Source organism: Naegleria lovaniensis (genome assembly GCF_003324165.1).
Source record: "Naegleria lovaniensis strain ATCC 30569 chromosome Unknown tig005, whole genome shotgun sequence".
Classification (NCBI taxonomy): Eukaryota; Heterolobosea; class Eutetramitea; order Acrasida; family Naegleriidae; genus Naegleria; species Naegleria lovaniensis.
The window spans coordinates 700,545-722,444 of NW_025407827.1; the positions used below are offsets into that span (position 1 = coordinate 700,545).

General features: G+C 37.3%; 12 protein-coding genes across 12 annotated transcripts in view; 5 read left to right on the forward strand and 7 right to left on the reverse strand.

Moving 5' to 3' along the window:
• The window catches only part of C9374_012705 (uncharacterized protein), a gene marked incomplete at both ends in the record, with an annotated part of 714 nt that extends 704 nt beyond the window's left edge, over window positions 1-10 (forward strand). Inside the window, one exon of the mRNA XM_044688501.1 lies at window positions 1-10. This exon is cut by the window's left edge and continues 704 nt beyond it. Coding sequence (XP_044554347.1) covers window positions 1-10 — 10 coding nt within the window.
• Window positions 11-78: 68 nt separating this feature from the next.
• C9374_012706 (uncharacterized protein) lies at window positions 79-1,128 on the forward strand (the record flags this gene model as incomplete). Its single annotated transcript, XM_044688502.1, has 1 exon — window positions 79-1,128. One exon carries the CDS (start codon window positions 79-81, stop codon window positions 1,126-1,128), a length of 1,050 nt encoding a protein of 349 aa, XP_044554348.1.
• A 263-nt stretch (window positions 1,129-1,391) lies between these two features.
• Window positions 1,392-3,888, forward strand: C9374_012707 (uncharacterized protein; the record flags this gene model as incomplete). Its single annotated transcript, XM_044688503.1, has 4 exons — window positions 1,392-2,588; window positions 3,083-3,229; window positions 3,323-3,382; window positions 3,493-3,888. The coding sequence occupies 4 exons, from the start codon at window positions 1,392-1,394 to the stop codon at window positions 3,886-3,888; spliced, it is 1,800 nt and encodes a 599-aa protein (XP_044554349.1).
• Window positions 3,889-4,002: 114 nt separating this feature from the next.
• On the reverse strand, window positions 4,003-4,514 carry C9374_012708 (uncharacterized protein; the record flags this gene model as incomplete). Its single annotated transcript, XM_044688505.1, has 3 exons — window positions 4,003-4,219; window positions 4,310-4,347; window positions 4,410-4,514. 3 exons carry the CDS (start codon window positions 4,512-4,514, stop codon window positions 4,003-4,005), a joined length of 360 nt encoding a protein of 119 aa, XP_044554350.1.
• A 361-nt stretch (window positions 4,515-4,875) lies between these two features.
• C9374_012709 (uncharacterized protein) lies at window positions 4,876-6,189 on the reverse strand (the record flags this gene model as incomplete). Its single annotated transcript, XM_044688506.1, has 1 exon — window positions 4,876-6,189. One exon carries the CDS (start codon window positions 6,187-6,189, stop codon window positions 4,876-4,878), a length of 1,314 nt encoding a protein of 437 aa, XP_044554351.1.
• Window positions 6,190-6,425: 236 nt separating this feature from the next.
• On the reverse strand, window positions 6,426-8,066 carry C9374_012710 (uncharacterized protein; the record flags this gene model as incomplete). The annotated part of the gene is made up of 2 exons (XM_044688507.1): window positions 6,426-7,857; window positions 7,924-8,066. The coding sequence occupies 2 exons, from the start codon at window positions 8,064-8,066 to the stop codon at window positions 6,426-6,428; spliced, it is 1,575 nt and encodes a 524-aa protein (XP_044554352.1).
• Window positions 8,067-8,157: 91 nt separating this feature from the next.
• On the reverse strand, window positions 8,158-9,954 carry C9374_012711 (uncharacterized protein; the record flags this gene model as incomplete). Its single annotated transcript, XM_044688508.1, has 2 exons — window positions 8,158-9,388; window positions 9,473-9,954. The coding sequence occupies 2 exons, from the start codon at window positions 9,952-9,954 to the stop codon at window positions 8,158-8,160; spliced, it is 1,713 nt and encodes a 570-aa protein (XP_044554353.1).
• Window positions 9,955-10,106: 152 nt separating this feature from the next.
• Window positions 10,107-11,809, reverse strand: C9374_012712 (uncharacterized protein; the record flags this gene model as incomplete). Its single annotated transcript, XM_044688509.1, has 3 exons — window positions 10,107-10,432; window positions 10,515-10,929; window positions 11,063-11,809. The coding sequence occupies 3 exons, from the start codon at window positions 11,807-11,809 to the stop codon at window positions 10,107-10,109; spliced, it is 1,488 nt and encodes a 495-aa protein (XP_044554354.1).
• Window positions 11,810-12,240: 431 nt separating this feature from the next.
• Window positions 12,241-13,158, forward strand: C9374_012713 (uncharacterized protein; the record flags this gene model as incomplete). The annotated part of the gene is made up of 1 exon (XM_044688510.1): window positions 12,241-13,158. The coding sequence occupies one exon, from the start codon at window positions 12,241-12,243 to the stop codon at window positions 13,156-13,158; it is 918 nt and encodes a 305-aa protein (XP_044554355.1).
• Window positions 13,159-13,360: 202 nt separating this feature from the next.
• C9374_012714 (uncharacterized protein) lies at window positions 13,361-14,635 on the reverse strand (the record flags this gene model as incomplete). The annotated part of the gene is made up of 1 exon (XM_044688511.1): window positions 13,361-14,635. One exon carries the CDS (start codon window positions 14,633-14,635, stop codon window positions 13,361-13,363), a length of 1,275 nt encoding a protein of 424 aa, XP_044554356.1.
• A 377-nt stretch (window positions 14,636-15,012) lies between these two features.
• On the forward strand, window positions 15,013-16,581 carry C9374_012715 (uncharacterized protein; the record flags this gene model as incomplete). Its single annotated transcript, XM_044688512.1, has 1 exon — window positions 15,013-16,581. The coding sequence occupies one exon, from the start codon at window positions 15,013-15,015 to the stop codon at window positions 16,579-16,581; it is 1,569 nt and encodes a 522-aa protein (XP_044554357.1).
• A 114-nt stretch (window positions 16,582-16,695) lies between these two features.
• C9374_012716 (uncharacterized protein) lies at window positions 16,696-21,651 on the reverse strand (the record flags this gene model as incomplete). Its single annotated transcript, XM_044688513.1, has 1 exon — window positions 16,696-21,651. One exon carries the CDS (start codon window positions 21,649-21,651, stop codon window positions 16,696-16,698), a length of 4,956 nt encoding a protein of 1,651 aa, XP_044554358.1.
• Between the last annotated feature and the right edge of the window lie 249 nt (window positions 21,652-21,900).

Genomic DNA, 21,900 nt, shown 5'->3' on the forward strand with positions numbered 1-21,900 from the left:
TTATTATTGAGCTCTTCTTCAATGATAACCATTTTGTCGACAAGAGGATGAGAGAACACAGTCAGACAAAACAAAAAAATGCAACAAGTTCAAAGATTGACATTTTCAGAGATCATGGTAAAAAGTTCTGATTTCCAAAATTCACAATCAACAATACTCTCCGATTTATTGGCAAAGGACACTCCGATCGTTATTGAAGGCCTTGGCCATTCAATGAAGTGCATGAGTTGGACTGTGAACGAGCTACAACAATCATACTCCCACATCCCATTTCAAATTACAAAAACTACAGAACAAGTTCACATCCCAGGTGCTGGAACTCTGAAAACCATGACCATTCCCCAATTATTACACAAAATTGAAAAATTACAACGCACCAACAATCACTCCACAAGATATTATTTATCGGGATCAAACTTAATTTCATCAAAAAAGAGTGATGAGGAACTAAATGATGATCAAGAATTTCTCCATTCAAAGACATTACCAATAATACACAATCAACCGTACGAGCCATTACAAGGCGATCTTGCTTCAGACACAGCAAAATCAGAATTGGAACAATTACAAAACGATTGTCAAGATTTTACTCAATTCATCATGAACGAATTGACTCATCACGAAGAATTATCCAGTTTAGGAATATGGCTTGGTCATGATCAACAAAAAACATGGCTTCATTTTGACTGTGCTCACAATCTCATGTTACAAATTCGTGGAAAAAAGACCTTCCTATTGGCATCTCCTTCACATTATCTTGATCTCTATCCGTACACCTTTAAAACATGCAAAGGACAAGATATGAAAGGAGAAATTTATCGATTTTCAGAGGTCAATGCATGGAAACCTCAACTCGATCAGTATCCACGAAGTGGTCGAGTTCAGTTTTTGGAAGCACCACTCGAAAGAGGAGATGGATTGTTGTTGCCAATGGGATGGTGGCATGCTGTGTTATCGGAAGGAGAACGTGCTTCCTCGTGTGAAGATGACGCAAGCAGTTGTTGTTGTTGTTGTTGTTGTTGTTGTTGTTGTGGATTTAATATTGCTCTAAATGCCTTTTGGGATGCTGATGAAAGTTTTTGGGCGAAACGAAATCATTTAAAGTCCTTTAGAAAAACTTACAAATAACTAGGATGGTTATATTCCAATCTGAATTTGCAAGTTACTACTACCTCAGATGAATTTCGAGTGTGTAATTGAGAATTAAGACATTTTCGAATGATATCAAAGTGAAGTCCTCGTGAAGTTGTCACACTCCGCGGTTCAAGATAAGGATCCATTTCTAATGGCATTCCAAAATCATGATCTGCAAATTTGCACTCATCCCGAGATCCTCTCGCTTTTTACCATTCTCAAAGAAAAACACTATTCTCAACAACCAACATCTATTCATGTCATCATCATCCCTTCCCAACCATTCCTCAACAACAACAACAACAACGGCACTACCCAAATTTTCACCAAAAAACTCATCCTATGACAAGCCACTGATTGCATTGATTGGTGAAACATCTGGAACGGAATTGACTGATTTCATCATACCATACAGTGTTCTTGTTGAAGCCAATGTTGCTTCCCGAGTGCTGACTGTTTCGACTTTGAAAGACGAACCCATTCACTTATTTCCCACTTCATGCAAACTTCTGGCTCATACTCATATCGATGAGTTTAATGAACAGTATCCACAGGGAGCTGACTATTTATTCGTACCTGCTGTGAAAAACAATTCCAATACTCGCTTGTTGAAATTTGTGAGAGAACAATTCAAGAAAGGTGCCACTGTGATTAGTATTTGTGATGGTGTTTGGGTTGTTGTCCATGCAGGTTTGTTTGAAAAGGATGAGACATGCTTGACGACAACAGCAACACCACTACGCGGGGTAGGTCATTGGTATTCGATGGACAAGTTACGAAAACAACATCCTCATGTGGAATGGGTAAGCAATGCAAGATATGTCGTTTCTACCACTGCATCTCATGGGACTCTTATTTCTACTTCTGGAATTTCTGCCTCCATTCCTGTGAGTTTAGCATTGGTTGAAGCCATTGCTGGACATGAACATGCTCAACAAGTGGCTGTGAAATTTGGAGCTAGTGATTGGAGTGCACAACATTGTAGTGATGATTTCAAGCTGACCCTGAAACGAGCGTTCACATTGTCGAGTAATTTTGTGAGCTTTTGGAAACATGAAAAGGTTGGAATTTTAGTGAATGCTTCTCCAGGGCAAAATCAAGAAGAAACAGCAGTCGATGAAATGAAATTGGCTTTGGTAGCTGATTGTTATTCGAGAACGTACCTTTCTCAAGGTTGTTGTGTGTATAGAGAGGAGAAACGAGAAACAAATGCTGCCAACAAGAAAGAAACCACAAAGACCACTACTTTTAAAACGTTGAGAGGTTTAACATGGATCCCAGATCTTGTTGCTGTGGGTGCTCATGAAGAGGCATCTCAATTTCTTAAAAGGCACACCAATCGAACCGTTGATTTATCGAGCTCTTCAGAAAATGCAGCACTCAATGCCACTCAATTATTGAACAAAACCTTACAAGACATTTCAGAACAATATGGAGAAGCTACTCGTGATTGGGTCTGTGTTCAATTGGAATATAACACACCAACAAAGCATTGAACAGAGAGAGTGAGACGTCCTGATGGTCAAGCAAGGAAAATAATAAACGCGAAAATTTCGAATTAAAAAATTTTCGAAAGCAACAACAGCAATTTGATTCACTAAAATGGCTCACGCATGGCACGGTAGGTATTGTTGGTTTGAATTCTTTGGCGAGGATGATTATTAACGGCTTGGGATAATTTTGATGAATAGATTTGTGTAAGTAAGACGAAATGATGGTGGTAGTGGTAGTATTAAATAGGAGGCTTGGGTCAATGAATTGTCCGTATTGATGATTTTCAATTTGGCTTGATAATATCATCATCATGGCGGAATCATGTTATAATTAATATATGATGAACAACATAGCTGTATGTAGTATTGCAATTTTGTTCCCATGGCATGATGAGATTAATTTTTGAATGAAATGAATCCCATACTCGCACTTTCTCACAATTTAATTATTACAGTGGAGATGTGAAAAGGGAGAGGACGTCCCTGAAGATGACCCAACCATTTTCAATGCTCTTGTTGAAATTCCAATGGGTTCAAAGGTCAAGTATGAATTGGATAAAGAGTCTGGCTTGTTGAAGGTCGACCGTATTCTCTCTTCATCTGTAAGTGGTTATCATTCAATTATCATCATGTTTTAATCGGCATGATTCTGAAAATTCTCAAATTTCCAAATATTCAATTATCTTTTCATTTAGGTTGTCTATCCAACCAACTATGGTTTCATTCCACAAACCTATGGTGAAGATAATGACCCAGTAAGTTGTTTGTACGAATTGCATGAGAAATTTCACACATGTGATGAATAATGGTACTACCATGAAACTAATGATGACCATTGTGAACTTATCAAATGTGTACACAACAGCTTGATGTTTTGGTCTTGATGCAACAATCTGTTGCTCCAATGATTTTCCTCAGAGTCAAGCCAATCGGTGTCATGATCATGATTGACCAAGGTGAGAGAGATGACAAGATTGTCTGTGTCCACGCTGACGATCCAGAATACAATCATTACAATGACATTGCTGAATTGCCACCACACAAGTTACAAGAATTGAAGATTTTCTTTGAGGACTATAAAAAGTTGGAAAAGAAGGTTGTTAAGGTTGAGGGTTACCAAGGACCAGCTGAGGCCCGTCAAATTGTTGCCAAGGGTATCAAGGCATACAAGGAGTATGTCAAGGAAAAGGAGAAGGCTGGACAAAGTCTAATGTCACCTAAGTTGCAAGCTTACAAGTCATTCTTTGGAAGTGAGCAATAAATTATGTGAGCTCTTTATGTGAGAATGATTCGCGAAGAGTTATCCCACGAGTGGTAATTGTTGACAAGTATCATGGTCATCAGCGTAAGATCAAATGATCATGGTTTTTATTATTTACTGAGTGTCATCGAATGGGAATTCTCCCTTCTTCTCCATTTCCTGCAACGTTTTGATGGTCTGCTCTTGCAATTCTTCCTTAGACATATCATGCGAACGCTCTGCCTTTACAATAGCTTCGGAAGACGATGCAAGTGTTTCATTCCATTTTTCAAATTCTGGAACCGTAGAAGTAGCCTCTCCTTTCAACGATTTATTCACTGCTCCATCAAATCTGTCAACGTTGTCAGTGTTGTCAATATTTCAAAACAGATCGATGTTTTTGGTTAACTTCAATTCTCAACCATGAACGCAATTCACTCACCTTTGATCTGCCTTTTCCTCTCCAACCGCTAACTCGGTCTGTTGTTTTTATGATAAAAGATATGACCATTTTCACAATTTTGTAAGAACCATTCACTTACTCTCACAAATCTGAGTTGAGTTGAAGTAGTAGTACGGTATAAATGGATCAGTTTAAATTGGTTTCTCATGCGGCAACAAGATCCTGCTAAAAGCCTATTCTTCATGGTGTTTGATATGATGATGAATACTAAATGGTGACAATTATTTTTCTAATTTGTTTTGCCAAATGCAAGTGCGTTGTCTTGCTCTGGCATTACTGTAAAAAAAGGTAATTGGTCAAATATGGGTTGCTAAAAGGATCCCATCCACTCAGCATGCATTCCATTTCTAAGATTTGGTAAAATCTTGCCTTGACTTGGGCTAGGTAAGGCTATATATTTGGCAAACTAACACCAAGCCACTTTAAGAACCACAATTTGCTCGCTTCATTGGTTAAGGATGAAATTTTCTTTGTAAAATCATTGTTTACACGACAAACAGGTTTAGAGTTTAGTTGATACGTTAGTTGTTGACTTTGACAAGCTTTCACTTGGAAAATGTAGGATTGAAAGGTTGATTCGACAAATCGACCAATGTTTGTGGATGAGTTTGAATGGGTGGAATTTGTGGTTGCGAAGGAACTGGAATGCCAAGTGAAATGACTGGTAATTGAGATTGTTGTGATGCTTTTTGATTGAGTGCCTGTGTGACAATAGCCATACGTTCCTGCTGTAACGTGGAGGAAAGGGAGGCAATGACTTGATCAACTTGTTGTAAATCTCTCTCAATTTGAGGAATGCAAGTCATTTGAAGCCAATTCAGTGTGATGGTTAATTGTTGAATGGACTCTCCCATTGCTTCCTTACTCTTTCTAATTTTCTCTCGAACAATATAATCAGAAATAATATTGTCAAAGAAAACATCAAAAACAAAATCTCCTTGCGTCACTTTGGCCACAAACAGTGGCTGAGATGCGAGAGGAGGACATTGTCGAACTGCCTCAGCAATGAACAATTTCGCTTTCTTTGCATCATCATTGGCTCTATTGAGATTTTCATACTTCATACTGTCCACATACATGTTCGCTAGCCCACCATTCATAAACAAGTCAGCCGTTGCAAGATTCTTAGCTTCCGATAATCTCTGATAGCATGATTGTAATAACGTGTAAGCCTGTTGCAGATTTGTGAGTCCAGCCTTATATTGAGAAAGGTATACTACAATTTGTTGTCTCTTGGTTTGATTCATGAAAATTTCTTGTTGTGTCATGGGAATGACATGTTGTGGTGAAAGACATGCTGCCACAATCATTCGATCAATGCTATGTTCAAGTTCACGAGTTTTAGATTCATACATTTGAACGTGTTGATAGAGTGAAGTTTGAATGCTCTTGGCTTGCATGAGTTGAGTTTCCAAATTTTCTAATTGAGTTTTTGCTTGGCGTTCCTTTTCAATCATTGCTTTATATTCTTGCTCTTCCTTTTCAATCTTTTTATCAAAACCATTCTTATCCAGAGCTTTTGAGAAGAAATTGGAAATGGATGGTTTGTGGAGTTTTTCAACGTCCTTCTTCTCCTTGATGACCTGAGATGAAACCGATTGCAAAACTTGTCGTTGTTGATTCACTTGTTCCTGTAACGAATGAACCATAACTGTTTGAGAATTATATTGTGGTATAAACACTGCTAATTGATTCATGGAATTTTGAATAGAAATGTATTGATCCACTAATGCGTTCGGAATGGGTGAAAGAGCAAATCCCGATCCCGATGGCATTGGAACTCCATACGATGGTTGAGAAGGTGTCATGAAATTGCCATTACCGCGGTCTGATGATGGAATGCCAGTAAAATTATTCATACTTGTTGTTGTTGCACTCAAGAGATGGGTATTGTTGTTGGATAATTCAGAAGAACTAAGAATGTTCTTATTGTATTTTTTTTTGTTTTATGATCACAAATAGATTTCTAACTCGTTTCAATTTACAGAGCTCGAGAAGAATTTTGGATGCCAAAAATTGACAGCAACAAAGTTACAGACAGAGAATGAATGGAAAACAGGAAACCTGTCAATAGATTGCGAAAATAGTTTCTTCACTATTGTAATTTTATAAGTGGTCGCGATTGAGGAACTGTGAAACGATTCAATCGATCTTGAAGAGGAGGTTTGGTGAAACAATCACATCTGGTTTTGAAATCTTGTAAAATTGAATTCGAAATGGAAAGAACAAATTCTTTCAATGATGTTTCCAATGTAAGAAGAATTTCCGCTTGATGCTTTTCAAATTCTTGGATCATTTGTGAAACTGCCAAATCAAATTCTTCAATGGTCTTGAACTGCTTTGGACATGGATTAGATCGTCTGTGAATGTCCTTATAGGAATTTTCCAGATTATAATACAAAGACATGACATTTTTGTAAATGACATGTGTAGACATCATTTCCTTCTCTTCATCATCTTGTCCTTTTACAATAGTAGTAGCACCAGCATTGCCACCATAATAGAGCTCTTTCGCTATGATTTTCAATAAATCTTTGAATACAAGTTGTGAAATGAGATGTTCTGGAATTCCATTCACACCATAAAAACATCCTGCCAATTGTCCATAAACACATGCAATCGTGTCAGCATCATCTCCGAGACGAACCACCTTTTTCAAACCTTCAAAATAGGAATTTGTGGATGTGAAGGCCCATAAAGCAGCTTCGAAAGCAGTCACCGCATAGCCCGAATTGACAATTTCATCTGAACTCTTCGATTTGAAATTTTGAATCATTTCCCGAACTTCTTTACGTAATGGAAATTGTTCCCAATAATTACGAGGTAATCCATGAGGTACAAATAACAATTGATATTCTTCGGATTGTTCTTTTGAAGCATCTTTGAATAAATCTTCTTTAGTAGCACCTTGCATGCATCCAATCATTAAGGCAGTCATGTATCGGTTACAATCAAACGCCAACTCAGAAGGATGGGTTGTGAATGCTGAAATACCACTCTCTGTAATGACTCTGTGAAGTACTTTTTCACATAATTGTTTTGAATTTTCATCTTGATCTTGTCTATTTGCCATTAATTTCACATAAAAATTATAATAATATAATGGAACAGGAGCCAATCTCATCAATGCACCATTTCCACTCGCTTGATCATTCCAATTCGCTACAGGACAAAATGCAGCCTTTGTTTTTTCATTCTTCAACAAGTGTACAAGAGTAGTTTTTCCAATATCAAAACAATGACCACTGGCACTCAAATGACCTTCATTATACCACTCTAAAAATCTGTTTTGAATATCTCTGCCATCCAATAGAGTGTGGTCACAAATCATTTTCTCAATCCAACTGGTTTTTTGATCGTGTGAACTTGGTGCATCCATGGGATAATTTTTCAATGATTCAAGAATATCAATTCCAGAGTGATGATCCTCTCGTAATAAACTTTCAGCTTGTAACAGAGCCATACTGGTGTCATCGGTAAACATGCCTTTCATTAAACGGAATTTTCCTCCACCCACAAGATTTTCACTAATTTTCAAAATAAATGTCATTCAAATTAGATCAAATAAATATAGAGATGGACAAAATACTCACGTCAAATCATTTTCAGAAATTCCATGTCTTGGAATAAATTCAAAAGTAGTACCATAGGCATCTCCTACAGCCATCCCGAGCAGGCAACCCAAATATTTGTCCAGTATTGCGCAATCATCATGGGAAAAGGGAACTTGAAACATTTTTTTTTGGTTGGAAAACGAACTCGAGTTCATTCTTCGTGTTTTAAAAACCTTTGAACCATTCAGTTCATGGTTGATCCACACACACTCTCTACAACCATCGTTGTAATCCTGTAAAAAACCCAGCTACCAACACGACACACACCATCATAATCACCACCGTCCATACCTTACTATATCTCAACAAGTGATACGAAGCACTCGATGGAAAGACAACACAAAAACATTCAAACATGGAATAAAACGCTGCAAAGAAACCTAACCAACAATACCATACGAACCAACTGTCTTGTTCTCGTTCATAAAAACTCACATAATCGTGAAATCTAAAAATTAATAAGGGAACTGTCACGACAAATAATAACATTAAACATAATAGGACAAAGGGTAATCCAATGAGAAAGATGGTTTTTCGTCCTTTTGGAGTTCTGTAATTAAAAGATGGATCTGCAATATAGTAACCTCCTATAAATGGTAAGGTAATGGGAGAGCCTGTGAATACAGTTCGAATTCCGAATGCAAATGCCATGGTATCGTAACATCGAAATAAACAAAACTTCTTCTTGATGAGTAAGGAAGTCAAATTCACACACACAAATTTTGTGATGGGGAAAATAAATGCATAGGTCAATGCAACCAATATATCCAAATAGAGCCATGAAAATATGGTGGAGTGTTTTTCGTGAGAGTTGTAACTTTGGCCATAACTTGCTTCATGATAAGGAACGAGTTTGTAAATTCGTTTCGAGTCTGAATTCAAAGCTTCACCTGCACCTAAATGATGTCGAATTAGGTTGAGATTATACACATCGTTGACCATTTGTCGACCGAGAAAGAGAAAGAGCATTCCAAATAGAGTGGAAACGAGAAAGCTGTAAAATCCAACATTTTCTGCAGCAATGTAATAACGTCGTTCTCCTTGAGGTGAAAAACAGGATTTTACAAAATGAGAAACTTTTTCGAGGGCAAGAGTGGTTTTGGATTTTGTTTTTGGCAAGGTTGTGGTAGTTTTCGAGGTGGTTACAGCAGTGGCAGATTCGTCGTGATGTGACGAAGGAGGTGTGGCATTAAGGATTCTTGCTCGGATAAATTTTCCTGGAATGTAATGTGGAATAATGAATAATGTGAAAGGATAAAAAAATCGCCACCAACTAAGCTGTTGCATAAAAGGCCACACTTGTAAATTGGCTCTATTACATAGGAACCATGAGGGACTGTCGTAGGCGTCGACATCAGAAACCATGACCACGTCAATTTCTGAAAATGGTAATTGTTTTTTGAAATTATAGGTTAAAAAATCGACCATGGCTGTGGCGAAAAACCTTAAACATTCCAAAAAACAATTCAAGAATTGGTTAGGTTCAAACATTATTGAAATTATTAGAAAAATATTTTCAGAGACCTACTGTTGTCGAAATCGTTTTTTCACACAAATCAACGAAACAATCAAATATTTGGTTCCTAACCAATCAAATCGATGACACATCAAACATCCCAATACTTCAATTCGATCTGCCACATTCTTCCTCGTCACACAAACTCCACAAACTTTTTTTCTCCAATACCTCATCAATAAATTCGAAAAACAATATAATGGACCTATCAACCATCCAAAACCATCCATAATTAAATAGAAAAAACTCCACCAATGACGTTGAAGGAATTCATGTGTGAAAAATGTAAATTCAAGTCCATCTTCTTTGGCATGTTCAAGAAATGGGGCTAATCCTTCATAGGCGAATTTTTGTTGTGAAAAACTCGTTTCGGGAGGAAGTGATGATGCTGCCGTGGTGTTAATGTCAGGTGGTTGGTCTCTAATATTCAATGAAGAAGAGGATGGAAGAGGTTGCGATTGAGCTTCGGGTGGATCGACGGTCGATGACTCCATGTTGTTTCAATTTTTTGTGGACTTTAATTCTTGCTTGGCCGAATTAATTTGGAAATTATCTGAATATAGAGAAATTACCAGAATTAACAAAAAAACACACCTCTAAACAGTCAATTCTCAGCTGTTTAATTCTTTCACATGTCATCCACAAGTTATGCATTCTTTGTCACAGTAAATGAATCCACAAGTTCATTAGTTTTGGCAGCATAATAATTGAACTCTAAGGAATACACATTCAAATTTGAATCAAATCTTGACTTCAAAATACCATATCCTTCATCTTGATAGAAAATTTTAGAGGCCCATGATTGTCCCAAATAAAAATCCTTTCCTGGTGTGAGACCTTCCGTGTTTCCTCCAGCTCCGTTCACAATATGAATGGTATATCGTAAATTGTGAAAATGATTACTATTAGCAGTTCCTGGTTCCACTTGAGTTCTGTAGACTGGATTGGTTCTTTCATAGCTATGAACATGACCTATTGATGTGTCAGGTCGTGTCGAAGCAGAAATGATGAAATTGATGTTTTTGATTATTTTGATCAAATTTTCCTTACTTACCAAACATGGCAATATCTACTTGATATTTGTAAAGAATGTCTTCGAAAGCTTGTTGAAGAATTTTAGACTCTCCAATAATAGATCCATTAGCTGCTGAAAAGATGTATTGACTACTGTAAATTGGACGATGGCCGACCACAACGACCCAAGGAGTTTTCTTTCGGTCAATTTTCGACAAGGTGTCGCTCAACCATTCCAATTGATCAATCTTGTTTTGGAAATTAAATTGTGGAAAGAAAGAGTGAGGGAAATTTGTTTCCGTATCAATAGCCACAAATGTTACAAGTCCATTTTCAAAAGAATGCCACATATTATGTCCAATCAAAGAAGAATTTCTTCCTGGCATGAAAAATCGATGATTATATGCCATAAAACCTCTTTCAAAGTCATCATAGGGTTTGTTTTGAGGTCCGTTCTGTGAATGGTTTAAACATGATGATGGAGTAGAGTGACCAAATATTTTTCAAATTCATATTGTTGAATTATTAAGGTTATTGACATAATGAAATTTTCAATCATGTGAAAAACACTCCAAATATTTGACTTACTTCATGATTTCCAACACAAACCATATAAGGTACATATGGCATGATATTTGCCATCATGTCCATGTATTGATTCCAAATGGGTTGATACTGAACACCTGCAAAATCATCAGCATATGAAATATCTCCCAAATGATACACAAATAAATTATTATTATTTTCTTTGTTTCCAAAATAGGAATGAATATATTCTGTAGTTCTGGCAATGACATTTTTGCTATTCGTCGTTCCCTGATCTCCATACATGATCACTGTATGAACCTCATGTTGTGCTTGTTTTGGATCTGTCTTGGTATAAAAGTTATAAATTTCACTTGAAATATTTTGCATTTGTGAAAATGTGCATTGATAATAATATTTTGTTGAAAATTTCAAATTTGGAATCCAGACATGAAAATCATAACCAGTGACTTGAGTATTCCCATATTGAAACACTGAACTTTCAGCACTCTGCTCATAATGATGTGAAAGAGTAGAATCCATGGCAGAGTATTTCACGATGGGCATTCCGAGCCATTCCTTGTTGTAGTTTTTCGTGTGGAAGGAAATGACCAGTGCGTTGGGATGGGTGCTGTTGGTGAAGGCCAAGTGAACTTGTGTGGGTGTAAAATCGGTGGTGGTCGTGATGGTTGTTTTAATGGGAAGGGCAATCACTCGGGAGGTATGTTCGGCGGCGATGAGGATGATGGTTAGAAGGATGAGAATGAGGGAGGAGGACCACCACCACTGTTTGGGAGGGAGTGAAATCATTTTCTCTGCAATGATGATGATGGTTATAATATTTTTTTGAAACAATGTTTTTGATTCCAATAAACGAATGGTAATTAAGCGGTTCATGAATGTTGTAAAATTGTGGAATTTACAATGTATTTCTGTGTGGACGTGTGAATTCTCTCAAGAGCTATTTCATTAATAGAGAGCAGGCATTTTGATCACACAACGGATCCATTTACAACCAAGTACTGAAAAAGTTCAAAAGTGTCTCGAAGGAGTTGTACAACAAAAGTTCTTCAATCCTTAATTTGGAAAATTACTAACAATGTTCTAGTTATGAAAAGAAATTTCTTAAAATAAATACACTCTCACCACACGGCACCATCAACGTTTCACTTAAAAAAACAAAGTATTGTCCATTCCAAACCGAACGTACCCTCCACACTTGAATTTTTTGATCATCTTCCATGTCCACAACATTATATCCAATCGTGTCTTCAACTCCACAAGCACCCTCTACCATGTTGGCACCAACATCCTCATCCATCGAACGAAATCCTTCTTCTTCTGTCTCGGCATCAGCAACTCCGCAAGCAGTGACTCTGATTAAAACAGAACAACATGCAAAATCGACCATTCGAGACAAATCATCTGAAGACATTCAAGATGCCAATGCCATGGAAGAGGAAGTGATTTGGATTCTTCCTCAGACGTTTCTGAGTGTATTTTCAACACCACATCAACCGGTATCGAGTTCGAAATGTCAAATGCCATCCGATGAATTTGCTTACTATGATACCACAAAGCAAGAAGAAGGTGCTCAAATCGAACAAGAAGATCTCCTTGAAATGAATCCAACACAATATCTGTTAGAAAAGTTTCCATCTGAAAAACAAGTCGAACAACTCATTACTCAAAAAGCATGTCGCTCTCGTAAGAATTTAGAACAAGTTCAAAACAATGAAGGTCGTTACTGTGAAGTCTCCTATCCAGATGTCCATTTGAAATTATGTTTGTACTACTTTTTGCATCAACAATGTTGGTATGTGGTTGGATTAAAATTCCTCAATACCAATCCAGAGTTGACAAAAATAGAAGCAGTGGATTTGGTGGAATGCAGAGCAGTCATTCCAACATTCAATTATGGTGAATGCACAGGAGGAGGAACCTCTCCCACAGTTGGATTGTGGCGTCAATTTGAAACTGAATATGAATATACATTCCAGTTGGTATTGAATTCGGGAGCTGTCTATGAATTGATTGTGAGTGGATTGGGAATGATACATTTCCAAATGATGAGCACGAGGCCTCAACAACCTGAGCAGGAGGTCTATGTTGCTGGGGAGAATGAAAATGATGATTATAGAGGAGAAGTGGAAATTTAACACGAGTTGAACATCTTGAAAAAGTAATAGCACTACCATATTGTAAACTTTAAAAGAAACTCACTTATTAAAGTATGCGCATGCAATAATGATATTCACTTCGTCGAGAGTGTTCTAAATCCAATTACAAATATTACCCTCAGTATGTTTGTTGTAAATAAATTTTTGAAAATGAGCTAACGATGCATATCATCTTGGTTGCTCAGCACAAGTTATGCAAAACATTCGACTGATCTTGTTCTACTCTCAAAATAAAATCATTCCCACCTCCAAATTTCAGCAAGGTGTTAAAATAAGCCACATGAAACCAATATAAATTAGCATTCCAAAATCCGTAACACCATCCTGGCTTACCGGACCTGAATTCAGTGCTCTGCTGCTCTTTGGTTGCATAAAAATCAGATGAAGCTTTGTCCATTAATATATAGTTGACGAATGGCATGAACGAATCTTCAGTTAAAGGTCCCACTGAAACGTTGGTTGCAAGATGTTCGTCGTCATCCTCAATACCATTCGATCCATCTGCTACGTTAGGAAGAATGGTTGGCTGATAAATATTTTGCTCTTTGCTGCATAAAATGGAATAACAAAATTTCAAAATGGAAATGGAATGATGAGAGTCTTTCAAACCAACACACATCTGATCACATTCAGAAATGTATGGTGTTCGAGGAAGTGCTGGCTTTTCTTTGTTCATCAAGTCATACTTGGTGATGTTTTGAGCATGAATTGCCAATTCATCTGTGATCTTGTTCAAATATTTCTGTGTTGTGGAAGAGTTGGATCCAAAATAATTTAAAATCATTCCATGTCGATCGAAAATGCTCAAAATGACTGCAAGTTTGTGAGTCGTTGTACAACCATTCACTGCTTTTCTCAAAACAGGAGCGCCCTGAACCTTGCTGGAATCGATATCGTCCAACATCCTTTTCACTCGTACGGTAAAGTAGCAATAGTTATAAGAAATAAGACTCGAGTTGTGACTCATGCTCATTTTCGCCTTTGGAGCTAGGTAGTCTTGTTTGAAAAATTCTTCTTCATCGTCATAATCCACAGCCTTCTGTGCTCTTGGTTGTGCTTCTAAAGATTGAATAATTTGTTTTTCAGTCATCATTTTATAATTCTGGATTGGAATCATGGAAACAACCAACTTGAATAAACTCAACCAAAATCTATTTTCACCATAACAATCTTCAAGAACTTGTTGAACGAGTTCAAGAGTAATGGGAGATGTATCTTCGTAATCTTCATCGTCAAGGCTGTCATACCCAAACCACTCTCCATAAAAATAATAATTTGAATTTAATTTCTCTAAAAACCAATCTACTGTTCCAAACTCTCTCTGAAATACGATTTTCCACAAAAAATCTCCCAAACTCACTTGATTCCAAAATTTACAAACACCAGACATGCTTTTGAGAATGTCTGAAATTTCCAAAAACGATCCGATCAACACAAGAGTATCCGGAGCAAACATATTTTCATCATTATTTGGGATGATTGCTTGATTTTTAGAAGAACGTGATGCTGGTTCAGATCGGACCTGCACCCTCTCAGCATCTACCCTGTTTGGCGGTTTTTCATGATGGACGCGTTCTTCTTTCACGTTTTGGTTACTTTTTTTATTCGGTCGAGTTTTGTTGACAACTTCAAATAATAAGTATTGAATGGTTGTTGTTGCTTGCTCTGAAAGATTCAGATTCGTCCTCATTTACCGAACAATTTAAAAAATGCAAGAAAACCTGAAAAAGAAATCTTGAAATTCAATCATTCTGCTCGGATATTACTTTAAGATGATTTATTTCTGAATCTGTGTGATCGATCTTTTTGGAAATTTCAGACATTCTCAAAAGCATGTCTGGTGTTTGTAAATTTTGGAATCAAGTGAGTTTGGGAGATTTTTTGTGGAAAATCATATTTCAGAGAGAGTTTGGAACAGTAGATTGGTTTTTAGAGAAATTGAATCGTAATTTGAAGAATTCAAGCGCTCATCTATCATTTAAAATTTGTGCCGTGCCTTCCAGGAATCGTGGGCATGTCTCTGATTATATCAAGACGAAAGAAAGGCCTTCTTACAAGATTATTACACACAAACATCCACATTTCTGCAATTACGATAGCCGTTTTTTTGGCTATGACACTGATTCTGAAGATGAAGAGCAAGACGAACAAGATGAATATGTAGCAAGTAAGAACAACAAGAATGTCAAAGAGCAAACAAAGAAACACATTGTGGAGAAAAGAAGTGTAGCGGAAATGTCAACCAGTCATGATGAATCATCACCGATTACTCTTGTTCTCGTTCAACAAGTTCTTGAAGATTGTTATGGTGAAAATAGATTTTGGTTGAGTTTGTTCAAGTTGGTCGTTTCCATGATTCCAATTCAGAATTATAAAATGATGACTGAAAAACAAATTGTACAACCTTTACAGAAGGAAGATGACGACGACGAGGATGATGAAGAGGACGACGAAGAAGAAGAAGAGGACGATCAAGAAGAAGAGGATGAAGATGAAAAGGATGATACGACTTCTCAAAACACTGCTTCTGATCTCTTTTTCAAAAAAGACTACATGGCAAAGAAAGACGAAGAAGAAGACGACGAACGTATGCAACGTCTTGTTTCACAAAACTATTGCTACTTTACTGTAAGATTTGAGAAAATGTTAGATGATATTTTTGCAAAAGATTCTGAGAGTGCAACAACACTGCACAATGCTTTATATTTGGATATCAAGACTCACAAACTTGCAGTCATTTTGAGCATTTTCGATCGACATGGAATGATTTTAAATTATTTTGGATCCAACTCTTCCACAACACAGAAATATTTGAACAAGATCACATATGAATTGGCAATTCATGCTCAAAACATCCGAAAGTATGTCATGACGCAGAGGAAAAAGCCAGCACTTCCTCGAACACCATACATTTCTGAATGTGATCAGATGTGTGTTGGTTTGAAAGACTCTCATCATTCCATTTCCATTTTGAAATTTTGTTATTCCATTTTATGTGACAAGGAGGACACTATTTATCAACCAACCAAAGAGAATTCTTCTGCGACGGTGACACAAAAATTGGACTCAGATGATGACGTCAAAATACCACCAGAAAAGAATATTGCTGTTGGTCCCTTAACTGAAGATGCATTCATGCCGTTCGTTAAATATAGATTAATGGACCAACCAGAGTTTGATAATTATGCGTATGGAGTGACACGCGTGGTTGCCAGTATGGAAGGACAATGGCAAAGAGCTCACTTTGCGTCAAGTAAGCCAGGATGGTGTTGTGGATTTTGGAATGCCAATTTTTATTGGTATCGCGTGGCTCGTTTTCAAACCGCGATTGACTTTAGTGCAACACGCATTATTTTGAGAGTGGAACAGAATCAATCTGACATTTTACATAATTTGTGTTGAGAACAATGTTTTTCAAAGACTATTCACGTTTGTCATGCGTTCAGTTTCCTTTGAAAATTTTAATATGTCACTCTTTCACACTTGAGTAAATTAAATTTTCCTCGATCAATCTCGTCACTTGACGGTACTGGTGGATGTCCTTGCTTGTTCTGCAGACATTCCAAAGAACAATTGCTGTTTCAATTCTTGACTCTCTTTCTGCATTTGCAACAAGAGCAATTTCAAACCATCCACAGAATCTGGCAACTTTTCCAATTCTTCTCGATCACTCTCTTCATCCAAATAACAATTCGACAATTTGTCAGTTTTCCTTCTTCCAATAACAATAGGTAATGGATTCGTTTTGAAATACATTTCTTCTCCATGGACTGCTCGATCTGCCTTGTACATGAAATTTAATTCCTCCTGTTCTAAGGTATCCCATTTTGGAAGAGGCCGCAATCGATAGAGTTTGTTCGTTGTTTCAATTTCTTCATCGTCTTTCATGTCTTCATATTTATCGAGTGAAATAAATGTCAACTTGTCAAGGTCACGTTCTTCATAGGCTGAAAGTGACGACATTGGATTCACTAAAACCCGTTTGTGTAATTGTTGTTGTTGTTGTTTTCCATGGTCCTTCACATCAGCATCTAGGAATGAATCAATCGTTTCTCGATTGTAGTGGAATGGTCGTTTATCTTCATAGTGAGATTTTGAAAGCATATTTCGAGGTGATTTCATTGAAGTCGACGCGTTATTTCCTCCACTTGTAGATTCTCTAAATGAAGTCGATCGTGCGAGAGGTGAAGCTTGTGACGACGAAGAACTTGGTGATAAATCTGAAGATGATAAATCTGAACCATCTGAAGTGAATGAAGTATTAGTAGTTGTTGTTGTTGGCTTATTCGAAAGGAATAGAGGAAGAGAAGGCATAGTATTGGTTGAACCAGGTAATGTTGGAAGACCATATTGAGGAGCATCTGCAACGGGTGAGAGACAACCAACAGGTTTGATGAGAACAATTCGATCTATTTGTGGATTGGAATGTGAAGAATTGGAACTTCCATTCACATTGGATGGATTGTTAGACGTGTTGGCAACAAGATTCTCAGCAGAGGATGCTCTTCGAGGAGCTTGTTGTTGTTGTTGTTGATTGTCATTATTTCCAACCAAAATTCCTTTTGCTTTTTGTAACAATGTTTTTCGTTTTTCGCTGTTACTTTGTTTGGAAATTATGGAATTACTATGTTGATGTTGTGACGAAGAAGCACTGTTGTTTTGAGAAGATGATCCTCCATTAAGTGTCATGGAAAATATTTTCCTTCCTCTGTTGGCACCTCTTGCAGATTTCACAGATCGAGGATCTGAACTCATCAATTCCTCAGCTGATCCAGCAGAAGAGGTATACAAAAAATCTGCGTCGGAAGTTCTTCTTGCATCCAATGCGAGAGATGGAACAATAAATTCCTTTTCGGTAGCTTCTTTCAATTCATCAATACCTCCAATGATTGGTTTTCGTTGTTGAGAATTGTTCTCATTGGAAGTAGATGTGGAAAGTTCACTGACCTTAATAGGTTTCAATGTGACAACACTGGCACGATGATCATCCAAAGGTCTCACATATTTTTCCTTATTGGAATCACAAACTGGATCGGATCCAAATATTTCCACAAAACTACAGACTTCATTGCCCAAAGCTGCCATCAACTTGGAATCTACTTCCAGTAATTCATGATCTGTAGTTTTCTTTTCTTGATCTTGTGTTACAAGATTCTTTTCAACTTCTGCAAATTCGGTTTCGTATTGATTGTACTTTTCCTGATTGGAACGCATCATCTTTTCTAGTTCTGCAATTTGATTTTTCTGTTCTCGAATAGTCTTGCTGAGTGTGTACATTTCTTGTTTTACCGTCTTGTGTCTAAGCTGAGTTGAGCTTAATTTTGAGTTGTTAATTTTTGATCTATTGTACAATCTGATTCTTCGATCTTGAATCATGACAGAAGTTTCTTCCTTATTTCCAACTGCATTGCTAAGATGTTGTCTCAAGCTTACGACTGGATTCGAACTAATAGTCCCAGAAGAAGAAGAGGCATTTGTTGTTGCACCATTGGTAGTACTACTTGCAGTATCAGCAAAGGTTACAGTTGGACTATTGCTGTCATTGGAAGAGCTGGATGCGTGATTGCTTGAAGAGGTAGCTTTGGATGATTTTTCACGAGCACTCAGTTCATCAATGTGAGTTCCAAATGTTTTGATTCCATATTTGCGACATCGAGTGTGTTCCATATCAATCAGTTCTCGAAGGTCCTTCTCCCACTTGATTCGTTCGGTTCCATTAATGGCTTCAAATTTAAACGTATAAATGGAACTCTTTAAAAAGGTTCTAATGGTAAAATCTTTACGCTCTTCATCATTGAGTTCTTCTTCTGTTTTTGTATCCATTTCAGAAAATGTGAAGAAAATGAAGTGTGCAAAATCGACTCTTAATCCTCTATCAGCTGTCATTGGAATACAAATCATCATGTCATTGCATAGATAGACTTCACAGTTGGAATTTAAAAACTTTCTGGAACATTGAATTCTGAAATCGTCCTTCTTCAAGTATTTTCTATGGGGTGTGACCAAATTGTTGAAACGTTTTTTCAAAATTTGTTGTAATCTGAGGAAAGTAATGTTATTTTCATCGTGGCGCTTCTTTTCATTCACGAATAGCGCCAATTCATTCAGTATTGCCAATGTTTCCACAATAACATTATACTCAACATGTTCTATGACGGTTCTCTTAAGAAGCTCGCTAAAGAGCATTTTCAATCTGGGAATTCTTTGAACAGGAGTAATTAACAAACTCTGGAGAGTCACACCTTTCTTTTCGTATACAGTCTCTACAAATTCATTAAATTTTGGATTTCTCAATATCAACTCTTCTACCAACTCATTAGCTTTTTCATAGTTATTCACATATACTGTGTAAACCTTTAAGAATGGCAAAATCTTTTTGAAAATTGAAGGAAAATGATTTTTAGGCCAGTGCATTTTCCAGTCCATTTCAAGATCGTGCAACAGAGCTGTGTTAGTTTTCAAAATTTGCTCAATATTACTGAAAATAGTATTGTACTGCATTTCTGGAGTCAACCCGTCACGTAATACAATATTTGTGGCACTGACATTTGGACCAGTTTGATAATTGGTGAAAATTGCAAAATTGTTTTTCTTCATGGGAAGATAAAAGTCATAGTACAGCGTTTCAAGTTGGTTGACATAACTTCGTTCAGTTGAGAGAATTTCTTTCAAACAGCTTTGTCTCAATCTCTGTTGTTTAAACTCTGGGGCTACCCTTAAATAATTAACAAACTTTTTCAATTTCCACCATTCTGTAAAGACACGATAGATGAGCTTTCCTGCCTCTTCAACAGAGAATTTTTTAAACTCTTGATATTGCAGTGGCGACACTCCAGAGAAAATTGTGGCCTTTCTGTTGGTTTGTTTTCCTCTAGCTCTATCCAACCCTTGTTGAATGGCTAACTTCAAATCATAGTCTGCTCCAACATTGACCAATTTACGGGCAGCATGTTGCAGAGTAATGTGATGCAATAATCTCTTCTTTCTGTCGTCAATGTTCGGATCAAAATCGAAAAAGTGTGGAAGTTTAGTTCTGTACAATTCTAATTGTTGCTGATCCACGTTGGGCTCATAATTTTCCATTTCAGCTAATTCAGAGAGTGCCAAAAGGTCCTCAATATCAAAATCTTCATTGTCAAATGTTTCAACTTTTGAGAAGGGAAGAATAAAATCAGCATCTGTCTCCGTCTCTGCATCAAAGGTTTCTAAATCATCTTCTTGCTCTTGCCAAACATCATCAGTTTTTGGTACGTCACTTGGCGTGACAACCCTTTCCTCCTCTTTCTTGTTAGAATCCACAGCCTCTTTCGTATCCAAAACTGGTGTGACACTTGGATCTAAAACAGCTTCAGAAACAACTGCTTGTTGATCCTCCACTGGTTGTTGATCCTCTTTCGTTTGTTGTTGTTGTTCAGCAACCATCATCTCATCCAAAATTGTATCAGTTGTTTTCTGTTCATGACTTGGTGTCATGGGCGTCGAAGAAACAGAGCTAGTTGCTCGTGTTGTTGTTGTTGTTGCTGTTGTAGCTGTTCCAACACTCTTGCCCTGATTGAATACCAATTGATCAAACAATGCTGCTGAATCGAAGGATGAGCGATAAGATCCCAAGATTAAGGCATTACTTGTATCTTTGGTTGGTTTTAAACTCGTTAAATGTGCTGATTTTCTCGCTCCGGACGAAGAAGGAGTTGAAACCGATTTAGCCTCTTCCTCTTCTTCATGATTGGGTGTAGAAATGATTGCTCCGATGCCCTTCATGGATTGAGTTCTTCGTTTTGAGCTATCCACTCTCGGATCGAGTGCAGCATCTAACTCTTCATCCGTACTATAGTTTTTACTAGCAGCAGCAGAATTGAGTAAGAGTTGTTTGAGAGCAGAGAGTCCAGGAGATGAAGAACTTGATGATGATGTTGCCGTTGTTGTTGATGAGGATGATGATGATGTGGAGGTAATATTATTTACAAGACTTTCGGGTTGTTTATAGGCTACACATTCCAATGGATTCAATTCATCTTCATCGTGTTTCGTGAATGTTGTGGAAATGGTATCATCCAATTTTTGAACAGCCTCTTCATCCAAATTCAGATAGATGGCTGGAACTCTCAATGTTCCCCATGAAAATGTATTTGTTGGTGTTGTTGTGGTTGTTGATGAAATAACATCATGATCGGAGTGATGATTTTGTGTGTTTGTTGTTGTTGTTTGAATTGATTGAACTGAAGTCGTAGTAGTAGTAACAGTAGTACTCGTTGTGGATTCCGTTTTTTCATGGTTGTTCTTGGAATTGTTCTGATGATCATTGGTTGTTGTGGATGATGGCGAAGAAGAAGAAGAAGGCGTTTTCAGCTTACAGTGGATGTAACACCAACCTCCTCGTTTCTTCTCGAGAATGGCCTTCTCTCCGGCTGGGCACACCACAATATAACCCATGTAGTGAGTCTCAACATTGGAAGCAAATGTAACGATCATGATACGATTGGTGTAAGAATTGTATGAAAATAGTGTTTCGAATGTAAAACGAATAAAATTGGGGTGAGTGACTCAGTGAGGCCTCTGAGTTGTTGTTGTTGTGATGAGTTGTTTTACTGAACCCGAGAATGGAGTTGATGGTTGTTGTTGTTTGAATTGAACGAGAGAGAATAATGAACACACTCAACAAGAGGTGAGTTAAAATCACAATGTAGTTGTTGTTCAACTATGACAGAGCTCAGTTTGTGC